The 24,465-nt window shown below is 57.5% G+C and overlaps 2 protein-coding genes across 5 annotated transcripts in view; one reads left to right on the plus strand and one right to left on the minus strand.

The window, feature by feature from the left end:
* The first annotated feature begins 658 nt into the window (after positions 1-658).
* HIC1 (HIC ZBTB transcriptional repressor 1) lies at positions 659-4,559 on the plus strand. 3 transcript variants are annotated; one of them, XM_028108979.2, is made up of 2 exons: positions 659-825; positions 2,339-4,559. In XM_028108979.2, the coding sequence occupies exon 2, from the start codon at positions 2,359-2,361 to the stop codon at positions 4,504-4,506; it is 2,148 nt and encodes a 715-aa protein (XP_027964780.1). In that variant the 5' UTR covers positions 659-825; positions 2,339-2,358; the 3' UTR covers positions 4,507-4,559. The 3 variants fall into 3 exon arrangements, with proteins under 3 accessions (XP_027964780.1, XP_027964779.1, XP_027964778.1); XM_028108978.2 differs by lacking the exon at positions 659-825 and adding an exon at positions 1,144-1,204; XM_028108977.2 differs by lacking the exon at positions 659-825 and adding an exon at positions 1,712-1,979.
* A 976-nt stretch (positions 4,560-5,535) lies between these two features.
* Positions 5,536-24,465, minus strand: part of SMG6 (SMG6 nonsense mediated mRNA decay factor) — a 227,848-nt gene continuing 208,918 nt past the window's right edge. Inside the window, exons 15-19 of one of the 2 annotated variants that reach the window (XM_028109088.2) lie at positions 24,055-24,201; positions 14,077-14,230; positions 10,879-11,090; positions 10,494-10,575; positions 5,536-7,332 (exon numbers count right to left, since the gene is read on the minus strand). In XM_028109088.2, coding sequence (XP_027964889.1) covers positions 7,202-7,332; positions 10,494-10,575; positions 10,879-11,090; positions 14,077-14,230; positions 24,055-24,201 — 726 coding nt within the window. In that variant the 3' untranslated portion in view covers positions 5,536-7,201. Of the gene's footprint in view, positions 7,333-10,493; positions 10,576-10,878; positions 11,091-14,076; positions 14,231-24,054; positions 24,202-24,465 lie in introns of those variants that run through there. The other variant, XM_028109089.2, reaches the window with a different exon arrangement.

Genomic DNA, 24,465 nt, shown 5'->3' on the forward strand with positions numbered 1-24,465 from the left:
TTGGGGGTGGGGTGGGTACAAACGGACAGTCCCATCCAGGAATGTCTAAGGAGTCGCCCCCCAAGATCTTGTCTACCTTCTTCTCTCTCACGACTTCCGTAACCTCCACCCCCCCCCATCTACTTGTCCCTAGGGTCCCCTCCTTGCGGGCAGGACTTCTTTTTTTTTAAGATTTTATTTATTTATTAATGAGAGACAGAGAGAGAGAGAGAGAGAGAGAGAGAGAGAGAGAGAGAGGCAGAGGGGCTCCCAAGGAGCGGGGAGCCCGATGCGGGACTCGATCCCAGGACCCTGGGGTCATGACCTGAGCTGTAGGCAGACGCTTAACCATCTGAGCCACCCAGGCGCCCGCGGGCCGGACTTCTTCAAACTGAGGCAATGTGAGAATCTAGAAATATGTACATGGGAACGTTGAGCTCAAAACCCCAGAGTTTGTGGGGCTCGAAGTTTCGGGGCCTGGGTCCTTACGTGGGCACATCTGGGAGGGTGGCCCTGTGAACAGACCCCTCTCCCGGGTCCAGCTCCGCATCTGTGAGCCTCCAGCCCAACCCAGGTGCGCGGGAGGGAGGTCGCGGAGGTGCCGCGCAAAGCCCCGCACGGCCGCGAGGTGGCGCCATAGCAGCAGGAGCGCGTGCCGGCCCGGGCCGCTCCAGATAAGAGTGCGCGGAAAGCGCGGCGGGGCTGAGACGCGACCAGGACGCGGGGAGGACGGACCAGCAGGACAGACCGACCGGGGGCCCGGCGGGCGGAGGGCAGCGCAGCGCAGCCACGTCCCCCCCTGGATCCGCCGGCAGCCGGGCCCGGGGCTTCCGACATGCCCCCCAGGTGGGTCCTGAGGCTCGGGACCGGGAGGGACAGGGGACCCGGACAGCCCGGTCCTTACGCGCTGGCCGTCTCGGGCGCATCCTCTGGCGCGGACGCCCCAAGGCGGCTGGCGTTCAGGACTCCGGGTGTCGTTCCCTAGAGGACTCAGGACCGCCGGGACGCTGCTCTGCGCCGGGTTCACGGCGGGGTCAGCGGCCCGGGGCCGACTCTGCCCGCACATGGGCCGGAGAGGCGAAGGGAAGGGAAGGGGAGCTGGCGGGCGGGGCTGGCAGGGGCGCTGCCCTGGCACAGCTCGGCGCCTGGCAGCGGGGCGGGTGGGGCGCCGGCTAGGAGCTGCCACCGCCACGGGGAGGGAAGCCGGGTCGCGTTGCGGCCGCAGGTAACGGGCCGCGAGGCCCTGCGGGGCCAGGCCGGGAACAGGGTGGGCGGGCGGACGAGCCGGCAGGGGAGCTCAGGGCTCGGCTCAGGCTCCAGGGCCGCTTGGCTGCCGAAAATTGGGGGCCGAGAGGAAAAGCTAGGAGTCGAGGGACTGGGGCTGGCGCGCTTCTCCCCGGCCTGTCAGAAGTTGGGAAACTTTTCCCCAAGTTTGGGGCGGCGGAGTTCCCGTTGCAGAGGGGGCCGAAGGGAGCTGGGGCGGGAGGCGCCGGGGCCCGCGACTGCAGAGCCGAGGCCGAGGGCCGGGGCCGGGACGCGGGTGGGGCGCAGGCCGGGGTCAGGGCCGCAGCCGGCTGTGCGCCGTGCCCGCCCGGGGCGCTGCCCCCTCCCTCCCCTGGGAGCTGCGTGGCTCCCCCCTCCCCCCCACCTGCTTCCTGCCTCAGCCTCCTGCCCCGATATAACGCCCTCCCCGCGCCGGGGCCGGCCTTCATGCTCTGCCCGCCACGGCAGCCTCTGCCTCCGCTCCCCGCGCCGCGGCCGCGCCTCGGCCCCATCTGAGGGCCTGACAGCCCCCGGGCAGGGCGGCGCCACGGCGGGCACCGCGCTCCCCTCCACTGGATCACTTCCCCCAGCTGGGGCAACTTCTCCCGAGGCGGGAGGCGCTTTGTTGTTGTTGTTGTTGTTTTTGTTTTTTTTTACTCGGCTCCCTTATATCCCAATCGGGCAAACTTCTCGGCCCTGAATGACTTTTCCTGAAGCGGACATTTTCCTCAAATCCGGTAACTGTCTCCGAAGGGGTCACTTCCCCCAAACAGTTTTCTCCTCGGAAGTCCCCAGAGCCCAGCCTGTGTGCCCGGTGGCACCCGGGCCTGGGCCGTGCAGGCCAGCCTGGCCTCGTCTCCAGCAGCCACGCTCAGACGCCCTTCTTCTGGGTCCAGGCCCCCGGCCCAGGCTTGCACACTCGGAGGCCGCCGCCGCCCCACTGCCAGTACCCAGGCCGCGGTGCTCGATGCCCCTGCCTGGCTGAGGGCAAGGGGGAAGGGGAAGTTGGGGGGGGGGCGCGGGGAGAAGCGCCCAGCTGGATAGAGGCGGCCAGGGCTGGGTGAGGCGCTGACCCGGCTGCTGTGTATCCCTGCAGGAGAGTGTGCTGGGCAGACGATGCTGGACACGATGGAGGCGCCGGGCCACTCGAGGCAGCTGCTGCTGCAGCTCAACAACCAGCGCACCAAGGGCTTCTTGTGCGACGTGATCATCGTGGTGCAGAACGCCCTCTTCCGCGCGCACAAGAACGTGCTGGCGGCCAGCAGCGCCTACCTCAAGTCCCTGGTGGTGCATGACAACCTGCTCAACCTGGACCATGACATGGTGAGCCCGGCCGTGTTCCGCCTGGTGCTGGACTTCATCTACACCGGCCGCCTGGCAGATGGCGCAGAGGCGGCGGCGGCCGCGGCCGTGGCTCCGGGGGCCGAGCCGAGCCTGGGCGCAGTGCTGGCCGCCGCCAGCTACCTGCAGATCCCCGACCTCGTGGCGCTGTGCAAGAAGCGCCTCAAGCGCCACGGCAAGTACTGCCACCTGCGGGGCGGTGGCGGCGGCGGCGGCGGCTACGCTCCCTACGGGAGGCCTGGCCGGGGCCTTCGGGCCGCCACGCCCGTCATCCAGGCCTGCTACTCGTCCCCGGCCGGGCCCCCGCCGCCGCCAGCCGGCGAGCCGTCCGCGGGCCCCGAGGCCGCGGTGAACACGCACTGCGCGGAGCTGTACGCCTCGGGCCCCGGCCCGGCCTCCGCACTCTGCGCCCCGGAGCGCCGCTGCTCCCCGCTCTGCGGCCTGGACCTGTCCAAGAAGAGCCCGCCGGGCTCCGCGCCTCCCGAGCGGCCGCCCGGCGAGCGCGAACTGCCCCCGCGCCCAGACAGCCCTCCCAGTGCCGGCCCCGCAGCCTACAAGGAGCCCCCGCTCCCCCTGCCGCCGCTGCCGCCGCTGCCCTTCCAGAAGCTGGAGGAGGCCGTACCGCCTCCGGACCCGTTCCGTGGCGGCGGCGGCGGCGGCAGCCCGGGACCCGAGCCCCCGGGCCGCCCCGACGGGCCCAGCCTCCTCTACCGCTGGATGAAGCACGAACCAGGCCTGGGCAGTTACGGCGACGAGCTGGGCCGGGAGCGCGGCTCCCCCAGCGAGCGCTGCGAGGAGCGCGGCGGGGACCCGGCCGCCTCGCCTGGGGTGCCTGCTCTAGGCCTGGCGCCGCCGCGCTACCACGGCGGCCTGGACGGGCCAGGCGCGGGTGGCGACGGCGACGACTATAAGAGCAGCAGCGAGGAGACAGGCAGCAGCGAGGACCCCAGCCCGCCCGGCGGCCACCTCGAGGGCTACCCATGCCCGCACCTGGCTTACGGCGAGCCCGAGAGCTTCGGTGACAACCTGTACGTGTGCATACCGTGCGGCAAGGGCTTCCCTAGCTCGGAGCAGCTGAATGCGCACGTGGAAGCTCACGTGGAGGAGGAGGAGGCGCTGTACGGCAGGGCCGAGGCGGCTGAGGTAGCTGCGGGGGCCGCCGGCTTGGGGCCCCCTTTTGGAGGCAGTGGGGACAAGGTCGCTGGGGCTCCGGGCGGCCTGGGTGAGCTGCTGCGGCCGTACCGCTGCGCGTCGTGCGACAAGAGCTACAAAGACCCGGCCACGCTGCGACAGCACGAGAAGACGCACTGGCTGACCCGACCCTATCCTTGCACCATCTGCGGGAAGAAGTTCACGCAGCGCGGGACCATGACGCGCCACATGCGCAGCCACCTGGGCCTCAAACCCTTCGCGTGCGACGCGTGCGGCATGCGCTTCACGCGCCAGTACCGCCTCACCGAGCACATGCGCATCCACTCGGGCGAGAAGCCCTACGAGTGCCAGGTGTGCGGCGGCAAGTTCGCCCAGCAACGCAACCTCATCAGCCACATGAAGATGCACGCCGTGGGTGGCGCGGCAGGCGCAGCCGGAGCGCTGGCCGGCCTGGGGGCGCTGCCCGGCGTCCCCGGCCCCGACGGCAAGGGCAAGCTCGACTTCCCCGAGGGTGTCTTTGCTGTAGCCCGCCTCACGGCTGAACAGCTGAGCCTGAAGCAGCAGGACAAGGCAGCGGCGGCCGAGCTGCTGGCGCAGACCACGCACTTCCTGCACGACCCCAAGGTGGCGCTCGAGAGCCTCTACCCGCTGGCTAAGTTCACCGCCGAGCTGGGCCTCAGCCCGGACAAGGCGGCCGAGGTGCTGAGCCAGGGAGCGCACCTGGCCGCCGGACCCGACGGCCGGACCATCGACCGATTTTCCCCCACCTAGAGCGCCTCTGGCCGGCCCGCCTTCGTCGCCGCCGCGTGGCACCGGCCCGTGCCCGTCCCCCGCCCCCCACCCCCCCCCCCCGCCGGGGAACGACGGCAGCCGCCGCGAGCAGGCACACGGCGCCCGGACGACTGTAGCAGCCCCGGCAGCGTCGCCGCACTGGCGGCGGCCCCACCTGGCCTCACTGCTTTGTGCCTTAGCCCGGGGGTGGGGGTGGGGGTGAAACCCCGGGACGGGGGTGGGATGGGGGAAGGGAGATTTATATTTTTGATATCAGCTTTGACCAAAGGAGACCCCCGGCCCTTCTCCGCCTCTTCCTGTGGTTCGTTGGCCCCCTCCCCCCCCGGCTCCGTGCTGCTCTTGGAGGGAGGGGTGTCACTGTTGGGACGCTCCCAGCCCTACCTCCGGCCCTTGCGACCACACCCATTCTCACTGTGAATCTCCCCGCTGGGGTCGGAGCGTCGGGCAGAGTTGGGGAGCGGGGAGGGGACTGAGCCGGCCGGAGGGCCCCCCGCCCCCCGCTCCCGCCCGCCCCGGGACTGATAATGTGAAGTTCCTCATTTTGCACAAGTGGCACTAGCCCCAGGGCCAACCCTTCCCTCCCTCTGGAGTCAGAGGGCTGAGGCAGCCCTGGCCTACCGGTCTCCCACTCCCGCGGTGTCCTCCCTATCCCTCCCTTCCCTGGGGCCCCCCCGGACCATATTTATTGCATGCGCCCCGGGCGGCCCCCCACCCCGAGCCCAGGCTGGGCTGGGCTGGAACGTGGTCTCTTTAGCTCCCTCCTCCCCGTTTGTATATTTCCTACCTTGTACACAGGCTCTTCCAGAGCCGCTTCCATTTTCTATACTCGAAACCAAACAGCAATAAAGCAGTAACCAAGGACCCTGGACCCCGCTGCTCTCTTCTGCCCTGTACAAGGACCTGGGTGGGTGGAGGGGCCAGACACAGCTCCCTCATACAAGTGCAGAGAGGCTTGGACCTTCTTCCCTTCCCAGCCCCAGAGACAGATGGGCAAAGAGGTCAGGCATGTTCATAACTAAAAATTTATTAAGGAAACAAAACCAGTGCTGCAAATGGGACAGAAAGGAGATGGGTCTCCCACCCACCCAGTCATTGGCCTTCACCCAGGGGAGAGGATCTCAAAGAAGAGGCCGGGACCCTGTACCCCAAAGAGCCGGTCTTCTGAGGCCCTTGGGGGACTCATACCCCCAAACCACTGGTGGCTCTCCTGCACAGTACGCCCTCCTCCTGGTATAATCTTGGGCCTCTGGGAGGGTAGCGCTTTGCTCCCATCCTCTAGGAAGCCTGTACAGTCCAGACGGGGAGCTCTGGGGGATTCCCCCTCTGGTCCCATCAAAACTGACTCCTGGCTCCTCCTCAAAGTCCTGTCTTCCTCCAAGTTCCTTTCATCCCTGTCCCTGGGTTGGGAGAGCCCATTCCCAGTAGGAAGCCCCTCGAGGGAGGCTCCGGACACAGGTGCCAGCTAAAGAGGCAACAAAAACCTCAAAGGCCAAAAGGCCCTTGTGTCAAGTTCTTCTAGGGCAAAGCTAGAAATGGTGTACAGTCAGGGCTCGGCGATGCCCCTCTCAGGCACTGGCCCACCCTACCCTCAGGCTGGTCTGCAGGAGCCTGGAAGTTTCTCAGAGCACAAGGGGTCTGAGAAAGAAGGTCAGGGCAGGAAAGCTTTATTAGGTTCCTGGCACAGAGAAGGAAGTGGTACCAGAGGAGGTACCAGAGGAGGACGATTCAGATTGGGAACCCCCACGGCAAGGACCTGAAGTGAAGACTTTGAGGGGACTGGGGAGGTAAGAGGGACCAACTAGAAAGGGAAGGAGGCCAAGGGGATGGTTCAGGAGGGAGAGGGGGAGGAGAGAGGAGGGGGGAACTGAGAAGAGTCTGAAGAAATTTCGTGAAATGGGAACTAGAGCAAAAGGAAGGCTAATGAGGGAGAGGAGAAGGCAAAGGCCACCCAGGAAGCAGGAGTCTGAGACCAGATGTCCTTCCCTCTAGACCCACGACCATCCAAAGGGGAACGAGGGGCAAAGTGTAATGGACCCAGAATGAGAAGGACAGGAAGAAGAGCAGCAGGATGCATGTGTGTTTGGGGTAGGGGGTAGAAAAGGTGGGGCCTAAGGCTGCTGTTCGGGACATGGTGTCCAGAACCCAACTGGGGTCCATCGGGGAATCCAGGCCTCAGAGAGACACACCCTGGGCATTCTCTTCATGGCATGACCAAAGCCTCTTGGGACACATTCAGCACAGGAGTTCTGAAGATCATTTCACCTGCACCTGATGGAAATGCAACCCCCTGCCCTGTCTCCAGCTGAGAAAGTGGCGGAGTCCCTGGGCTGAGAAGGCCTTCCGCAAGCCCTTGAACTAGACAGGGGGAGGGAGAAAGGCTGAGACCGTGGGCGGCCTATCTGGCTCACCCACCTGCTGTCACTGCAGCCAGCCACCGCCCTGCTAAATCTTGGCAGCCCAGGAGGGTCCCAGCAGCTTCCGCCCGACCCTCAGGAGGGGCTCTGTGAGGAGCAGCTCCCCCACAGCACGGCCACGGCGTGGGTTGGAAGAGGATGGTTTATTGTCTGGGTGGATTGGTGGCTCAGGCACGTGGGCATCGCCGGTGCTACACTGGGCGCCTGGTGGCCTCTCAGGAATGGTTCCACGACGGGGGGGGGGCCCCGGTGCGGCCCCCTCAGCCCACCTGGGCCCACGCGAGGAAGGCCGGGATGTCCCGCACAGGCACGTTCCTCGTCAGTGCCTTCACGCGCAGGTTGCGATCGTCTGTCAAGAGCACCACCTCCCGCAGCAGCCGGATCGGCTCCTCTGTAGACATGAGAGCAGAGGGACGTCGCTGAGGGCAGGAGGCAGAGGCACGGGCTGCCTCTCTTCCCTCCGAGGGGAATGTGGCCTGGGAGGGGTCAGTGCCAGCCATTTCTTGGCCCTTCTACAAGTCTTTCCCTCACGCGATCAGCGAGGGTACCCCTCCCCTACTGGCTTAGAGAGGACCATGCTGGGCCAGGGCTGGCCTTCTGCTTTAGACCCCCGCCTCCAGCCTGGGATGGAGCTGCCTCGTGTCCAGAGACCTGCCCAAGCCACTAGCCTCCACAGACCCCTCTCCTGGGACGCTGAACTGAGGGGAGTAGAGGAAGCCCCTTTCCTTCTGCTCCTTTGGGCTGTATGGCTGGTCCTGGGCTCACAGGTACTCCTCTCTTCCTGCACATCCTTTCCCTCCAAGGCTAGGAGGTCAATGCTTTAGGTATCAAGAGGTAGAAAGCTCAAGATGGAATCCAAAGTGAATCCAGGCTCCCAGAGATGAGGAGAGGGGTTAGTTCAAGGGACCTCTGAGGAGAGGAGGGCAAGGGTCCCTGGCAAGGCCGTGCCAAGGTGGCCCTGAGTGAGAGCCAAATGATTTCCTCTATTACATGAAAGTAAGCGACGTAAATGGTGAGAACCTCTAACAATACAGAAGAGGACAAATGAAAGGAAAAACCAAAGCCATCCTCCTAGTTTCTCCCTTCGTGTGTCTCTGTCTTGTTCTCCAGGGCTAGATCTATGCGTGCTTCTGGATTTTTTAATGCACATGTGCAAGTATATATCCTTGTTACATAAGCTTTTTTCCCAACAACATTACAATCATACTAGCCGTATTTACTTTATTCAAATTTTATATAGCTTTAAGCTCTTTCTATATCAGCACCAGCAGTCTTTGTTCTTTTTAGATGACCTCTTAGCAAGATGTCTTCCACTACTTTTCCCTAATTCCCTAACCTTTTAATGTATTGGAGAGAATTTAAGCCAGGGCCAAGTCCCCACACAAGTGACATCCCCAGCCCTGGTCAGGCCGCTCAGTGGCAGGCCCACCCCTCAGTCCAGGGCTGGGTATTTCCTGACGGAGGTCCGGCAGACAGTGAGGCACAGGAAATGTCCTGCGGGGCTTACTGACTGCGGGGGGCTGGCGGGGCTGGGCAATTGCAAATGTCCAGGTCTGGACCTGAGCAGTTTCAGGCTTGCCAGTTCCAGGCAGGGAGGCTGAGAACTGGCTGTCAGCCTGGGAGGAGTTTGGGGGAAGAGGGAGGGAGAGGCTCGTGAGGCTGACGCTGGTGGGAGAAGGGGCCAGGCGGAAGGAGAAGGGGTGGGAGGTGAGGGTTGCGGTGGGCAGACGGTGGGCAGATGGGGAGAGGGAGGCCACATGAGCAGAGAGGATGCTCTCAGACGGCTCCATGGCCTGGGCCTGGCCCCTCAGGCGTGGGTGGTGCCGGGCTGTGCTTTCTGAGCTTCCCAGCTGGCTGCTCGACGCAGCCCCGCCACTCCTGTCCTGGGGCTCAGAACGAGAGTCCCAGGCCTTAGGATAGTCGACTAAGGCCCGGCATTGCTGGCAGGGGTCTGCAGGGGTTTCTGTGGATACTTTCAGACATTTTTAACAATAAACATCCTCTGTTTTGACACTGGTAACTTCACTTTGTTAGAAACCAGAGACTGTCATCTTGTCAGGCCCCATCCGCCATAATCCACATGATTTTAAAATTCAACATCGTTTACACATAAACATTTAGTGACGGTTTCTCTGTGTATCTGACAAGTTAATCTGCTAAGAATTCACACTGACAAATGGGGTTTGATTACACTAGCCGTTGCTGATGTAATTGTGATAGGGGCGGTCCCCAGGATGGCAATGGGTTCCTGCAGGCTGTTTGGGGTGAAGTGGGGGGGGTGGAAAGACTAGTAAGGCCAAAGCCAAAATGTGTCTCTGCTAAGAAAGAAACAGCTCTGAGGCTGGGTGGGGCCGTAGCAGTATCTGAACCATACTTCCCAACAAGGCCTTCTGCAATGCCGCCTACCTCTCCCTCAGAAAGTGCCCCTCTAGGAAGCTGCCTGGAAACAGAGCCCAAGCTCCTCTGTTTGGCTCAGCCAGGACTCCTTTCTACCAGTTCTTCTCCAGGTCTGTCCCTCAGGGACAGAACGTGCAAGCCAGGTGGCAGGACCCCTCTGAAGAACAGCACTTGTGGGCTCATTCTCAGCCCCTGGTGCAGAGACTCAGGCTGCAGTGACACAGGTGGCAGGAGCAGCAGGAGAGAAGACAATCTCCTGACCAGCCTGGAAGCCAGGGCGAGGAAACTGAGCAGCAGGGAAAAGAGCTGGGCAACAACCACCAGAGGAAAATGACAAGATGTAGTCACCTATACACAGAAACCAAGCAGTAAGAATGCTCGTGTCTGTAGATGACACGGAGCGAGGACGTCCTAGGAAGAAATGTCAGACTCCTGGGAGCCAGGAGCAGAAAACACCTGAGCCTTGCTGACTCTGAGGGGCTGTGCAGGAAAACATTCTGGATTGAGGATGAGGTGCTGAAGCACCTGGAAGAGTCCCAGGGTGGGCCTTTGGCTCAAAGATGGGACTGGCCACCAAAAAGGCCTTGAAAATTGGGCTGAGGGCTCAGTCCTCAAGCTGTCAACTGCCCCCAAAGTACCACAGCATATGACACAGAGACAGGAAGAAAAGGCCCACTACTCACTGGGGAAGTACCTCCAGTACTGGCCAGATAGAGGGTAAACATTCAGGGATGAACTGAGAGGCTGAGCATGGCCAAGAAGAGGGAGGTGGGCCCTAGGGACCAGTAGGGACTGCCCTCTCAGAGCTGCAGAGGGCTGGGTTCAGGAGACCATGGCCAGAATAAGCTGCACTGAATCATAAAGACATTCTTGCTGTCAGAAGACTCACTGAGGACCCAAGAAAGGAAATGGATACATGCCGAGCGGGAAAGCTCACTGCCTAGAGCCTGGCTTTCAGGGCTAGGTCCACCCTAGTTGGCCCAGGGTCCACCTGGGAGTGGGGGAGCTGTGACAGTGAGGTGGGATTTCCAGAAGGCTGGCCTCAGACTTACATCCAACTCCCCAGCCCCTCCCTAGGGAAAGGCTGAGGATGGGAAAGTGGGGGTGGGGGATGGGGGGGAAATGGACGATCCTGAGGCAGAGGCAAAGCTGTACCTTTGTTGGTGGGCATGAAGTCCTTAGCCTTGTCTTTGCAGTAGTGGAGGCAACAGGAGAGGATCAGGTCATCGTTGTTACCCTGGAGGAAGAAAGTGTGAGAAGTGCCGCTGGGCAGGAGGGGGCGCCATTCGGAGGCACAGGTATACTCTACGTCTGGGGTCCTGGGGAGAATCACATCCCAGAGTCCCTTCCATACACGTTCTGGTCCTCCTTGGTGGGGTGCGACTGTGACAAGAGTGATCTAGGGTACAAAGAACTGCCCCTCCTGGGCCTGGGTGGTGGCTGCCCCCCTCAGCTGCCTGGGCCGCCTGAGGTGCCTGAGCTCCTGGAGACCCTGTTCTGAGGCTGGCTATGGGTTCTCCCTTTCTGCCGCAGGTCTTACCAGTTGGCCAGTGATGTCTTCACTGCGGAAGGCGATGGATTCGAGTTCATTGCCACGGCTGGTCAAGGCCCGTAGGCAAGAGTCCCGACTCTCAAATCGCCGCTCGAGGAACTCAATGGACTTCCGGGCCTTTTCCTGCACCACACGGGCATAGCCCCCAGCCCGGTGGTCTGTCTCCTGCCCCTTGGCCAGGCCGTCCAGTTCATTGATCACTGATGAGACACAGTCCCACAAGGTATCATCAGCCTCAGCAAGCAGCAATGATGTCTGCCTTTACCCTAGGCTCACTTTCCCAGCCAGCCCCTTCCCAGACCACAGACCCTATCTTGCCCCACAGGAGTCTTCCAATGACACTAGAGGAACTTAGGGGGCAAGAAGTATGCCAGACTTTCCACAGAGCTCTATCTTTCTCCCTCTTCCCCTGGGCCCCACCCTCCTCCTAGAAGGAACCTACAGGGATTTTCTGGAGCTGCTGTATTCATAGGAAGAAACCTGGCCCTTCTACTATCATATTCCTCAGTTACAGGATTAAATTGAAAGGGTCTCTCAGGAGAGACAAGGGTAGCTGCTAAAGGACAACAGGCACTCCCCCTCATCAGTCTGGATCCCCAACCACAGCAGTTCACAAGGGGCAAAGTTCTATGTCCCATCCCCTGGCAGAGTGCAGAGAGGTCACCAAGTGGGAAGCAACAATCACAGCCTTACTTGCAAGGACCCTGGTATCCTTTAAACCATGCCCTTGGCACATCTACTCCTCTGATACTGCGTGTGTGTGTGTGTGTGTGTGTGTGTGTGTGTGTGTGTGTGTGTGTGCGCGCGCGCGCGCGCGCTTACGCGCGCGCCTTCCTGCCTATGTGTCTGGGACACGGCTTCATTTTCTGGTGAAGATTCTTTCCAAAATTCCAGCCAAAAGCCTGAGGTCAAGTGGGAAATATGCACTCCTTGGGGGCTCCGGGAGAGTTTGGGGTCTGAGGCCTCTCCTCAGTGCAGTGATTCATGGCTCGGGGAGTCGGCATGAGCATGCTGTTCCATGGTGAGCCTGGCACTCACTGTCTGGGTATTCAGAGACGCTTTCTGGAAAGGGCCCATGTGGGAACACACACACACACACAGCCCATGCTTTCAGCAACCTGAGGCTGCTGCATGTCCCACACAATGTATGGTAGAGGCTGGGAAGTAGTGGTGGATGGGTGTATGGTACAGCAAACAGAACATCAAACACGAAAAACTGGTATTCCATCCCAAAATCTCCTTTCCTGCTTCCAAACTAAACAGGCTTCAAAGGGGAAGCTTGTTTGTGCTTCTGCACCAGGCGGGGCTTCTTGATGCTAGGGTCAGGCCTAAGGAGCAGGAGCAGGTTAAAGAGCACAAGAAACAAGCAGGGAAGGCTGTCGGCTTAACCCTTTGTGCTCTGGACACAGACTGGGAATGCACGGAGGGAGGCTCGCTGAACAGGAGTCGCCTGCAAAGCCCCTGAAAGTCGAGCGCCCCCCTCCCCCAGAAGGTGCGAAGAGGCTGGCCTGTACTTCTGCGGGACAGCTGTCATTTCCCAGCACTGGGGGGGGAGGCATCTATTTATTCTACCTGTGTCCTTTCCTGGGGGTTTGAGCATGTATTTGCTCCCTCCCCACCAGATCTGGCTTTCCCTATTAAACCACAGGCTCATCAAGGCCAAGGGCTTGCAGTTCCACCTTTCCCTGGATCCCCCAGGAATAGGGAGGCCGGGCACACAGTAGGGGCACAATCAGTGCTGGGGACCAAGAACCTTGCTAGCCTGGGATGGTGTCTGAGGCCCCTTTCCAGTCTTAGGGAACTCCGTGGACATCAGCAACCTCTCTCAGTTATACCATTTCCTGACCATTAGCAAAAGTGACCACTTACTCTCTTTCCCTTAAAAATCTCCCAGGGTAGGAAAGCACGGGGACATACTATCCTGGTAGCTACCCTACCCCAGGATGCAGTGAGGGAAGAGGGGAAGCTGGAACAACCTGACAGTCTTGCTGCTCTACTTCTGAAGAACAGAAAGCCTTTCCTTAGGTCCAGAGGCCTGGGTTTAAGAGGTTCTGGCCAGGCCACATGGGGAGGGGGAAGGAAGACAGGGAGGGTGGAGGCGGGACGAAGGCTGCTTCAGTGCCAACATTCTCAGGTGGTGCTAACGTGTTTCCCACAACCCCCCAGGGTTCTATAGCCTCTGCATGGGCGGATGTTTCCTGCCCTTTGTTTCCACCCTCATCTGGCACTAAGACACTTGGGACTAGGAGGGGAGGCCCAATGGAACATCTTGGCATGGATGTCAGAGGTGGCTTGGCAGGCAGACTGCCAGTCTGGCAGCTTTTCTAGAGGACAAGGATACCAAACTTGCTCCAAGTGGCTGCTGAGAAGGGGACACTGAAAAGCCAATCACCTCTTAGACCCTCTCCCTCCACAGGATAGCCATCAGCTATATTAGCTGTTTCAATTATATTAGGAGCCCAGAGCCCAAAGCCCATCCTCAGGCTGACCCACCGCAGAGCTCCAAGAACTAAGACAGTGCCTAGACAGTCCCTTGGAGACAGCCCAGCTGGGCTCTTCTGGCCTGAGGGTGGAAGCAAGCTAGCTGGGTCCTGAGATGCTGACCCTGCACCAGCATCAGTGACCAGACAGTGGTAAGGGCCCAAGTGGCAGGAATCCACAGGCATGAGCCAAGGGCTTGCTCTGGAGGGTTTCCGTCAGCCTGGCCTTACGGTGACACTGGCCAGAAGAATGCTACCTCGAACCAACAGAATGATCATGAAAAGCTACAAGACAATCAGACCAAAGGCATCTAACCACTTCAAAATCCTCCCAGCCTCCCTGCCAGACCACCCAGCAGCACTGCCGTTATCTGCCAGGGCTGAGTGTTTACCAATAACGGGAACCAGCTTTGCTGTTTTACTGCAAGCTTTATAAGGATAAAAACAAGGGCTGGGCTCATGCAGCCTCGGGTTGCTGGGACACAGGAGTCCATTTGCTCAAGCAGTTTAAGCCATGGATCAGCCATAATAATTCGAACTGCTCTGATTATTAAACAATTTTCCTTGCCCCACGCAGACCCTACTTGCCTGCAAATCCTGCCATACACACATAGCGGGGCTCTCTGGCTGCTTGGCCCCGGGGCCGTGGGGCGTACGTGGAGAGGGGGCTGCAGCACGTGTGCAGGGGTGCTCTGGCCTGACTCACCGATGAGGGGCACCACCAGGATGTACTTCCTGCTCTCCAGCAGCCGTGCCAGACTGGCCAGGTGGTCAATGAAGCCGTTGGTGTCTGGTACAAGGAACAAGGGTCTGATCTCGAGCTCCATCTGCCTCATCTGACTCTGGTCCTCCAGGACAGCCTACAGGGACACAGAACGGTGAGTGAGCCAGAGTGAGTAGGCAAGCGGGTGGATGAGCCAGGGCCCTGACTTCACAGTGTGTCAGCATCCTGCCCCCTGAAACTCTTCCCCCTCCAGAGGGACAGCCAGCCCGTCAGGCCTGAGGGACTGACGCAAGGGCTGGGCAAAGTACTGCAATAAAAATCAACATGGACTAAATGGCCTGAGGAATGGGGTGTGACTAAAACCCTGCCTAGGACAGAGAGGAAGACCCTGATGGTATTAAAAATAACAGGTTTCTGAAAGTAAGACCCCGGGCTAAAAGTCAACAAGGGAGAGTCAGTTTCCTTGGATATGAAAGTGGTTTTGCACACATTATCTAGACAGCAAAGAGGGGTACGGCTCAGTGCAAACACTTTATACATGTATCATTTATTTCAGTTTACTTCACTGTGTAGTTAGATTAAAAAAAAAATTACACTCAAAGGCTATACAAAAACAGTGATGCTGACAACGAATTATTAACACCGCAGCAAGGGGAGTCCATGTGGTATGATGGATTTGGGCCCAACTCACATGCTTGTAAAGAGCAACACCCAGGCTGATGAGAACCGCCACCCCCCACCCCCAGCAGAGTGTTTCCTAAACCTGAGTCTTTGTGTGCTCTACTTCTGCTCCTTTGCTGCAGTTCTATACAATCTATACCATCATTTACTTGGTGTTTTTCATTAAAATGGACTTTAAGCCAACTCAACTTTTTTTGGCTTAGCCACTTCTTAAGCAACGATAACCACGGTATCGAGTTTACTTGTGCAAGCTATCCTTCCATTAAAAAAAAAAAAAAAAAAGCAGCCAAAGCGTCTCCTGTGCATCCCTGAAAAACCACGTGACATAGCCCCAGTGAGTGGTCTGCACACCACACCTTGAAAAGCACGTGGCCGAGGCCCTGTCTGTCTGATGGCTGTTCACCTCATTCAGGGCAGCTCCATGCACATCTGTGAAAGCCCGACTTTCCCAAGTATAACAGAGCCCTGAGTGCCAGAGGCTCTTTGAGATAGGCTCTGGGCACGTCAGTCACTACAGAACACGGTCACTGTTGCGCTGCTTCCTCTTATGGGGACCACAGCCAAGAAGCAGAATGATCTGCTGGCATCTGCCCAGTGTGCTCCCCGCGCACAGAGCAGGAGGAGGGCACCAGCACAAACCTGGCGGGGACCGGTCCTGTCACCCCCCTCATGATCTGCCACACACCAGCTTGGAAGGACAGAGACACAGGCTCAGGGCAGGGGAGGAGATGTGCGTGCCAACTGAGACGGGTCCCACAGTGCCGGGCCTGGCCACTAACAGTCAGTGAGGGAGGTGCTCAGGTTTCGCTGGCAGCAACAGTAAAACTGAAAGGGCATGCCTCCGAATGCTGGGGGTGGCTTCTCTGTGACCTACTGGGGACCTCTTCCTATGACTAAGTCACTGCTGCCACTGCCACCACAGCTGGTGGAAGGCACAGGCCACAGGCCCCTGGCAGGCATGAGAAATGCGGCTGAGAGGCCCATTCTGCTGCAGTCTTCCTACTGCTCTCACCTCATCAGGGGAAAGTACCCCTGCTGCTGGCCATCTTCCCAGGGGACTCGGGTCACAGTCCCTCCCCATGGGGCTGCCAACTACAGAATGACATGCATTCCACTCAACTCGGCCTGGGGCATTTTTAAAACAATTTATTTTTTCTTAAGACATAACTGACACATAACCTTGTTCAGCAGCTCGGGCATTCCGTAAGGACAGGGACTCTGCCCTTTCTCCTCACAGGGGAGCAGCAGCCTTCCTCTTGCTCACTCCCCCCGGCCTTGCTGGTCTCTATGCAGCTTTTCCACTGCCAGCAACATTTTTCTTGGTATCATAGGCACCCAAATCTTTGTCTCTCTGGGTGAGAAGGAACACAACAGACAGGGACACAGGCTGCGAGAGGGCAGGGGCTCAGGGTCCTAAGCGAGCACTAGATCTCCGCCTCCGCCCCACTGCGACTCTTCACGTCTTAGTTTTCCTGCCTCCAGAAACGACAGCCCAGCTCTGGTTTGACTCTAAAGAGAAAATGGCTGCATGAACAAGAATGAGCTCCTCGGACCTTGTACCATCCCACCTGGAGAGAGCTGGCCTTGAAGCCAGGTGGCCAAAGGAGGCCGGGGGCTGACAGCCCGCCTGTGTGTTCTGTGGGCAGGGTGGTGGTGGTGGGGGAGAAGCACCTAGGAGCAGGGCACAGGGAAGCTCTAACCGTTGGGAGTTCTCTGAGCTATGGCTCAGGGCCACAAAGGTGAACAAAGGCCACAGCCTTTTAGGGAGGTGGCAGCCTCGCTGGTTCCCCAGGGGTGGGGTGGGGTCAAGCTGTATGAGGGTGGTTGGAGCTGTGCTGCCATCATCCGGTCCCAGGGACGCCCGCAGACAACTTCCCTTAACCTGGCTCTGCCTAGTGAGTCACCACACAACTGCTTCCTGTTCCCCACATGCCCTCACGAGTCTCAGGAGGTTACATGAAGCTGCTCCCCCTTCTCCTGGGGTACCTGTGGGCCTGGGGGGGGTGTCATACCTGGGTCATGAGACTGGCCCAGTCCCCTTCAAAAGAATGGCAGACCAAGGAGGGATCGGGAGTCTGCAGGCCCTCTTCTGTGGGTGTCTGTGTTTCCGGCCCTCTCTGAGTGGCGCTGTGTGTGTGTGTGTGTGCGCGTGCACATGCATGCGCGCATTTAGCATTTGCCCTCCCAACTTTTCCAGATTTTACCCGTCAGATTCCTGGCAGCTGTGCACGGCGCCTGTGCCGGCCGTCACGTCCCATTCCGATCTCTGGGTCGCACGGTGAGAGAAGGACACAGGATGCGCAGGGAGTGAAAAAGTGATGTCGGTGGGGAGAGTGCCAAGTCCCTACTCACAGCCATAGGACGCTTGGGGAGACGGGGGAAGCAAGCCGCTGCGGAGTTCAGAGGCCGGTAGTGAGATTTATTTTTGTTTGTATGAGTAAAAAGCTGCAGAAGCCTCTGGTGGGGGTAAGGGGGGGCTCCACTGGAATGCTGTGATTCAGACAGACTGGCCCTGGCCTGGAGTCAAGCGTGCTGACCCGGAAGGAGAGTTCCACAGGAACCCTCCTTGCTGCAGCTAAGACTGGGCCACAGTGGTCCTTGGAGAATGAACTGAGAACCCAAGGAAAGCATGGATGCTTTGAATCAGATCAGTGGGAATAAGGACCAAGTTGTCATCAAGTGTGCAAGGAAAAAAGAACTCAATTCTGTTTCGAGAAGGTGCTAAGTAACCAACTTTCTCTGAAGTATGACAGCATCCTTGAGCAAGCCGGTGGGAAACAGGGAAAGAGATAATCCACAATAACATCTAATGAGGAAGCTGACAGGCTTAAGAGAAGGGCTCTTTCACAGGTTAAGTTCCTTCTAGACAGTGGGGATGATTTGGGGATGCTGACCCAGTAAAAATTGAGACACCGAAAATTACAAATAAAAGGTAACACAATTAGCTCACACAGGAACTGTGGAACTTGAAGAACCCACATCATGAAGCAGAGCCACATCAGGAGAAGGCCTTCTTGGGTCTTCCTTCTGCTTAGGGCTCCAAAGGGAGTGGGGCTGCTTCCTCCTCTCTCCTGGCTGATGGAGTCATTTATCCCTGGGCCTCTCTGGCCACAGCCATGTCTTCACCAGAAATGAGAAGTTCTGTACCACAGCAAACTTCTGTGCTCACTCTGTATGGGAAAGTATCTAGGAAAATGCCTGACCCACGTATCAGTAACTTCACAGGTGTCACTTTTCTTTCCTCCTGCCCAGCTCCATGGGTCACCTTCTATAGATGCAGGAGAGGGGGGGGACTTCTGGGGAAACCACTTGGGGGCAAAGTGGGAGATGGGGAGGGGTGACAGAGAGGACTACTGATTTCTGTAGGACTCATGATACTGTTTTTTTTTCTTTAATGACATAGGTTTGTTTTTGTTTTTTTAAATGAAAATGGAAATGAAATAAAAAAATAGGAAGAGTTGGTGAGATAACCACCAAAAGTGCAGACAGGCAGTTCCTTCTCGAGCCACAGAAAGCAAAGGGAGCAGATGCTGCATGTACTACAGAGAGCAGGCAGCGCCGTCTGCCGCCCTTGGGACGGTACGGTAGACCTCTGCATTTAGTAGGGTGGGCGCTCATGGGAAACTTTCTGCTTAGGATCCCTCCTCTGGATGTTCAGTCAGTAACACAGACCTTAATGTATGTATACTGGCTTTCTTTTTAAAAGTTACAATTAGGATGACTTGCTTGCTACTTATCATTTTATGAAGACTGATTTTATTTTTAAACTAGGCTGTAAGGAGAATGGCCTTCTTTTCTTGTAGTTTCTTTGATAATACCCAGCATAGGGTTTGATATATTATAGGAACTCAATGAACTCAATCACAGAATCTCAGAGTTGGAGGGCATTTTAAAGACAATCTGATTGGGGTGCCTGGGTGGCTCAGCTGGTTAAGCATTTGCCTTTAGCTCAGGTCATGGTCCCAGGGTCCTGGGATCGAGTCCCACATCGGGCTCCCTGCTCAGCAGGGAGCCTGCTTCTCCCTCTCCTTCTGCCTGCCGCTCCCCCCTGCTTGTGCTCTCTCTCTGACAAATAAATAAAATCTTAAAAAAAAAAAAGATAATCCGATTGAATGTTATCTGCTCAGTCTTAATGTGAGAATGCCCAAGAAGTATACCCTTTCCTGAGGGAGAGGGAGTGGCAGGGCTGGCATGACACCTCCGAGCTTGCTCTAAGCAGTGCTAGCCTAAGGGTGTTGCAGCCAATAGCCTGACCATTCTGTAGGAGGACAGGACCTTGTGGATGCTGCTGGAGCAAACTGGAGGCCCAGCACCACAGTTTGCAGAGAAGCTGGAATGGGCTCTGGAACCACAAGAGCGGGGCGGGCGGCTGCCCAGCTCTGCAGGCTGATGTGCTTTCCTGCCCTGGCGTGAACGTGCCCCTGGCCTGGTAGTGCACCGGCTCCCACCCTGCCTCCGACAGCTAGGAGCCAGGGCTGAGTGTCTGCCTTCCGCTAGCTTCCATACAGGTGTGGGGGGCTCTGTGTGTGCCCCATTGTTCCACAGCACCACCCTCCCCCAGCTGGGTGGCAGTGTGAATGGGCTGCAGCTATATTTAGAGTGAAACTCCTGGGGCCACCACAAAGGAGTGACTGCATCTTCAGGAGGGTGGGTGGGCGGGAAGGGGACAGGGGAGCCAAGCTATTTTCAGAACACATGTCATTGCTGGCTACAGAGCAAGACTGTGGCCATAATGCCGAGGGAAACAATAGCTGTGGCCAGAGGAAGAGCCTGTTATGTTTCAGGTGGGATGTTTGCAACTGCTCAGGAAACCCGACCCCGCCCGACAGCAGCACAAATCACAGCAAAGCCTCGTGGAGGCAGAGAGGAGGCGGGGGAGTCACAGGGGGCCAGGATGAGGTGCCAAGAAGCCACGCCTCATCCCTAGAGGCGGATTTTCAGTGACTGCTTTGCCCGAGGGGCCTGATTAGGACTGAGACACCTCTGACCAATTTCCCAGACAAACCAGGTACCCTGCGCTCTGGTCTCTGGACAGCCCTCAAGAATGGCAATGGGAATGAAAAGGACTTGGTCAGAAAGCATCGAGGTGGGCAGAACCGACCTAATACCAAGAGGTGTCTCAGGTAACAGGCAAAGCCTGGGCTGAGCCAGAGAGTGCGGCCTCAAAGCCCCAGGTGGGTGGACTTGGCCCCCCAGTATTCAGGGACTGGCTTGGGTGCCGTGGCTCCAGCTGCACAGGCCTGAGAGCTGCCCACACCCCTATTCTGACCTCCATTCAGCCCCACTCACCAGCCTCTGTGCACTGCCGGAAGCAGGGAGGGACAGGCTGCGGACGGAGGCCAGGTCTCGCCTCCCCCAACCCACAGATGAGCTTGGGCCCAGGGGTCTAGGTGGGAGAAGGGAAGTGGGGGTGTGGCCACAGCCCCAGATCTCAGTTGGACTTTATAGTCATCGTGGGGACCAGGATTTTTTTCAACTCCATCTTCATATCCCCTTCCCCAAACATGTGTGGTTCCTGTTTTGCTGCATCTGTAAAAGGCGCCGGGAGCTGGGGACTTGCCTTACACCTCTCGGTTAACACCCCTGGAGACTGATGGAGTTCAGAGCAGTGTAATTTACAGCCCATCTCTCCAATCTTAATTCACCCGATGCTCCTCTCTTCCTTATTGTATTAGTGTGACCCAGGTACCTGCCAACAATAATGGCCTCTCCAGCTAGGAGCCTCTCCCCCACTCCCAGGACAATTTATACCTTTTCCTTGGGATTTTCCCCCCTTAAATTAAACAAAAAGAGGAAAAATAAGAAAAGGTTAACATGGGTTTGGAGTGCTGCAGCCCCGTGGTTCTGGGCAGGGAGCCAATGGCCCGAGGGCACACACATGTGTGTGCTCTCCCAGAAGGGCCTTCACCGGCCCTGTTTTACAGCCACCTCGGCACAGACTCCAGGGTTCACGCATATGGCCAGACAGATGTGTCTGGCTTACGTTCAAGGCTGGAAAATGAAGAATTATGGAAGTGAAGGGCCCCGGGCATTAAAAGGGGGGGGGAAGGAAGGGGGGAATTTTTCCTCTGCTGAGAAATCCTCCTGTGGCTGTGAGGCTGGAGGAAGAAGGCTGACAGGAGGCAGGGCCGCCAGCAGTGGTACATGTGGGGCCTGTTCTTAAAGGGGCCACAGCAACCTCAAGCCCACAGCAGGCCTTTGGTGCCCAGGCCTGAGCAGCCGGCTCTGAAGGAGGGGACAGGGACAATAAGCTTCCCGAGCAGGGGCGGCCAGAGGTACCGGACATCAAGTCTCATACAAGACCTCCTGGTTGCAAGGCACTGCTTGCTCTGGAGAGGCCAAGCCGAGCACAGTGCTCTTGACAAGGCTATGCCCCCATGGCACTTGCTCCCATGGCATCCTGTACTCCCCTTCAGCAACCATGCACGCTCGCACCTCTGATCGCTGGCTCATCCACTCACTGTACACTCTGTACATCCTGGCCTGGGACTTTTCTGGTTCACTCCTGTGTCCCCTGACCGCCAGCCTCACAGATGCTCATCACCACTTATTAAACTGAAGACACGGTACTTGCTTCTAAGGAGTTCACAGTACCGGCAGGGCGGGGGGGAGGGGCGGGCGGAGGCGGGGAACAAGTCCAGAAATAACTGTAATACGAGACATGATATAAGTATCACAAATGAAGTATAAATCAGTGCCACAGGAACACTGAGCAAAGAGAGATGAATTCCTCCTGAGGGTTATCAGGGAAGGCTTCACTGGGGAGGTGAAGTTTCGTCTGAGGATTTGAAGGAAGAATAGAGTTTCAACAGGTAACAGGAAACGTGGAACAGAAAAAGAGTATCCTGGTCTGAGGGAACAGCACGAACTGAGACCTGAGAGTGGGGAAGGGTAGAGCACGTTGGAGGGCAGTGAGAGGAGAGGAGAGTTAGTGTTGCTGTCCAGGGAGAAGGGCCTGTCTGGACAGGCACTGTACACACACTTCCTGAGGTAGGTGTTGTCACCATTTTCATTTTATAGATGAGGAAACAGTTTTAGAGGAGTTAAATAATTTGCCCAATGTCATATAGCTAGTAAGGTACATTGGGGATAGGAGAAGAGGCTAGAAAAAGACTGGGAACAGATGGGAAAACCTCCAATGCCATGGTAAGAAATTCAACTTTATTAGCGAAGCAAAGGTCCTGATGATTTCTGAGCAGGGGAGTGGCTCTTCTGGGAGAAGAGTGATAAAAGCACTCGAGGTGCACTGGAGGCGCTGAGGTGGACAGGGTCCCGGTGTCACGCGACTCCAGGAGCTGCCATTCACAGACTACCAAGTGAACAGCACCCCCTGGCGTTGTGCAGTGCATGGGCCTCACCTGCTACAATCCAAGTCGGTACGTGGACCAGAACGGCAGTTGTGGCAATGGGAACAAGTGAGAAGGAAATAAATGAGCGAATAGAGAGGGTCTGATAAGAAATCAGACACATGGGGTTAAAAGCCAGCGAGGAATTTTAAAAGGATTCTCTAGTTGCTACTGTCTATAAGTCACTGAACAAATATTTGCTGAGTGCCAACTCTGCACGCTGAGACTAAGAAGTAACAGAAAGGAAGGAGGGGACCAAGAAGAGAATGGTGGTGAGGAAGCCTAGGAGGGTGGTGTGGCCAACAGACAGGGAGAAGACCAGGGCTCACTTGAGCTTCACTGCGGGTGGAGGGCCTGACGCTACAGGGGTGCTAACTATAACGGGGATCGAGACCTGATAAAGACAGGTACTTGGGGACTTCTTTTTTTTTTTTAAAGATTTTATTTACTTATTTGAGAGAGAGCATAAGCGGGGGGCCACCAGGGAGAGGGAGAAGCAGACTCCCCGCTGAGCAGGGAGCCCAGTGCGGAACTCGATCCCAGGACCCTGGGATCATGACCTGAGCTGAAGGCAGACGCTTAACCGACTGAGCCACCCAGGTGCCCCTACTTGGGGACTTCTGAAAGAACAGTTTCCATAACTGCTGGGTTGAGGGTCAAGATATGGAGGTGGTGAGTACAGATAGTAGGAAGAAAAGAACCACAGGACAGGAAGAAAGACAGCTTGAGGATGAAGGTGCTGTGCAGGCCACAACTGAGGGTTCCGTACAGACCCCAGAAGGGCTGAGGAGGCAGCCACACCATGATGATGATCTGGGAGAGGCATCACACACTTGATTCCAATTGGCAAGGGGACACGAATGTCTCAAGAACAATGGATCCCAACTGGTATTCATTCCCCTTCCCGGGGTAGAGTTCTGATTGGTGTTCAGACAAATTATCAGACCACAGCGACCATTTAAGGAGCACACACTGTGTGCCACTCATTGTGTTAACTGCTGTATGCACACTGGCTCCCGTAGTCTGCACAGCAATTCCAGGAGGTAGGTGCTATTACCACTTTCATTTTACAGATGGGGAAACAGGCTCTGAGAAGTTAAACAATGTGCCCAAAGTCACAAAGCCAGTAAGTGGTGGAGCCCAGAATGGGATCAGGTCTGTCTGACCACAATGCACTAAGCCCTGCACCAAAGGCAGGGGCGGCTGAAGAGAGGATTGAAAACAAGACATTCCTAGAGTCCTGATGTTTCCCCATGCTTACAGTCCTTAAAGGGAGGAGCATGACTGGCTCTTCTGTCTGCCCTGAGCCCCAGATAAGGGGAAGTGAGTTTCTAGTGCAAAAGGACGGACTTGGGAGAGCCATAAATAAAAACAAAACTTGCTGTAAGGGCAGGAATGGGTCCACACAGAGCTGATGGTGGAGGAATCTTGTATGGAGATGAAGCAGTTTCTCTCCGGGAGGGTCCACAGAGTCCTGTCCAGAGGGGCTCGGCCATGACATTGGAAACCCAGATAAGCAGACTGTGGCTATGCCACTGTCTTACGTGGTAAGAGATGTCCTCTACAGAGCATCTGTGACCTCTCCAGCAGTACCTGGGTAAGGGTTAGGGGACCTCTGAAACCCCTGAAATTGTGAGGAAGATTGTGTACGTGTGGGTGCATATTCAGAGAGCATCACTGGGGAAGAAGCTTTCATCAGATTCTCTGAGAAGAACCTGCTTCTGCCTCGGAGTCCACGAGGAGGGAGACTCCAGGCACCACAAGTGCAACCAGAATTGGTGATAGAGAAGGAAAATGGGTAGAACCAGTAAAGGACATTGCAAGACAGTCTCTTCCTGAGAGGGTCCTGCTCACCCCTACTCGCGACACACTCCCCTCCTGCCCTATACAGCCACCACCCTGATGGGAACCACCCTCCCCAGGCAGGCCCCACCTGGATCTTTTCTTGGCGACGCTGCTGCTCGGCTATCTTCCTGGCCAGGGCCAGCTTCTTGGCACGAAGTTCCCTGATGTCATCCTCACCCCCGCTGCCTTCGGCCTCTGAATCTTCCTCAAAGTCTTCAATCACCACGTCCTCCTCCTTTGGGTGGTGGAGCGGGCCAGGGGAGAGAGGAGACTGTGAACCCATGGCACTTACCAGACCCACCCTCCTGTCCTTCCAGCACTCCCAATTCCATGCTTTTTTGGATCTTCCTTTCAGAGGGCCCCAAGGTGTACACTTCCCTCAATTCAGGCAGAGAGGGAACAGAGAGAAGCTGCCACCTCTCCTTCCCCCACCAACTACTCCCTTTTGCACTCCAGGCTCTTTCCTCTTGGAGAGTCACAGGTCCACACCAGAAGTCAC

This window comes from Eumetopias jubatus, unplaced genomic scaffold, assembly GCF_037043125.1.
Source record: "Eumetopias jubatus isolate StellerSeaLion01/CBP00866 unplaced genomic scaffold, mEumJub1_p1.0 scaffold_10, whole genome shotgun sequence".
Lineage (NCBI taxonomy): Eukaryota > Metazoa > Chordata > Mammalia > Carnivora > Otariidae > Eumetopias > Eumetopias jubatus.

Bases quoted from the DNA above. Each gene is read 5' to 3' on its own strand.
- HIC1 (XM_028108977.2), top strand. From the start codon at position 1,943: ATGACTTTTCCTGAAGCGGACATTTTCCTCAAATCCG. The intron at 1,980-2,338 runs GTAACTGTCTCC...GTATCCCTGCAG, and splicing joins GGACATTTTCCTCAAATCCG to GAGAGTGTGCTGGGCAGACG.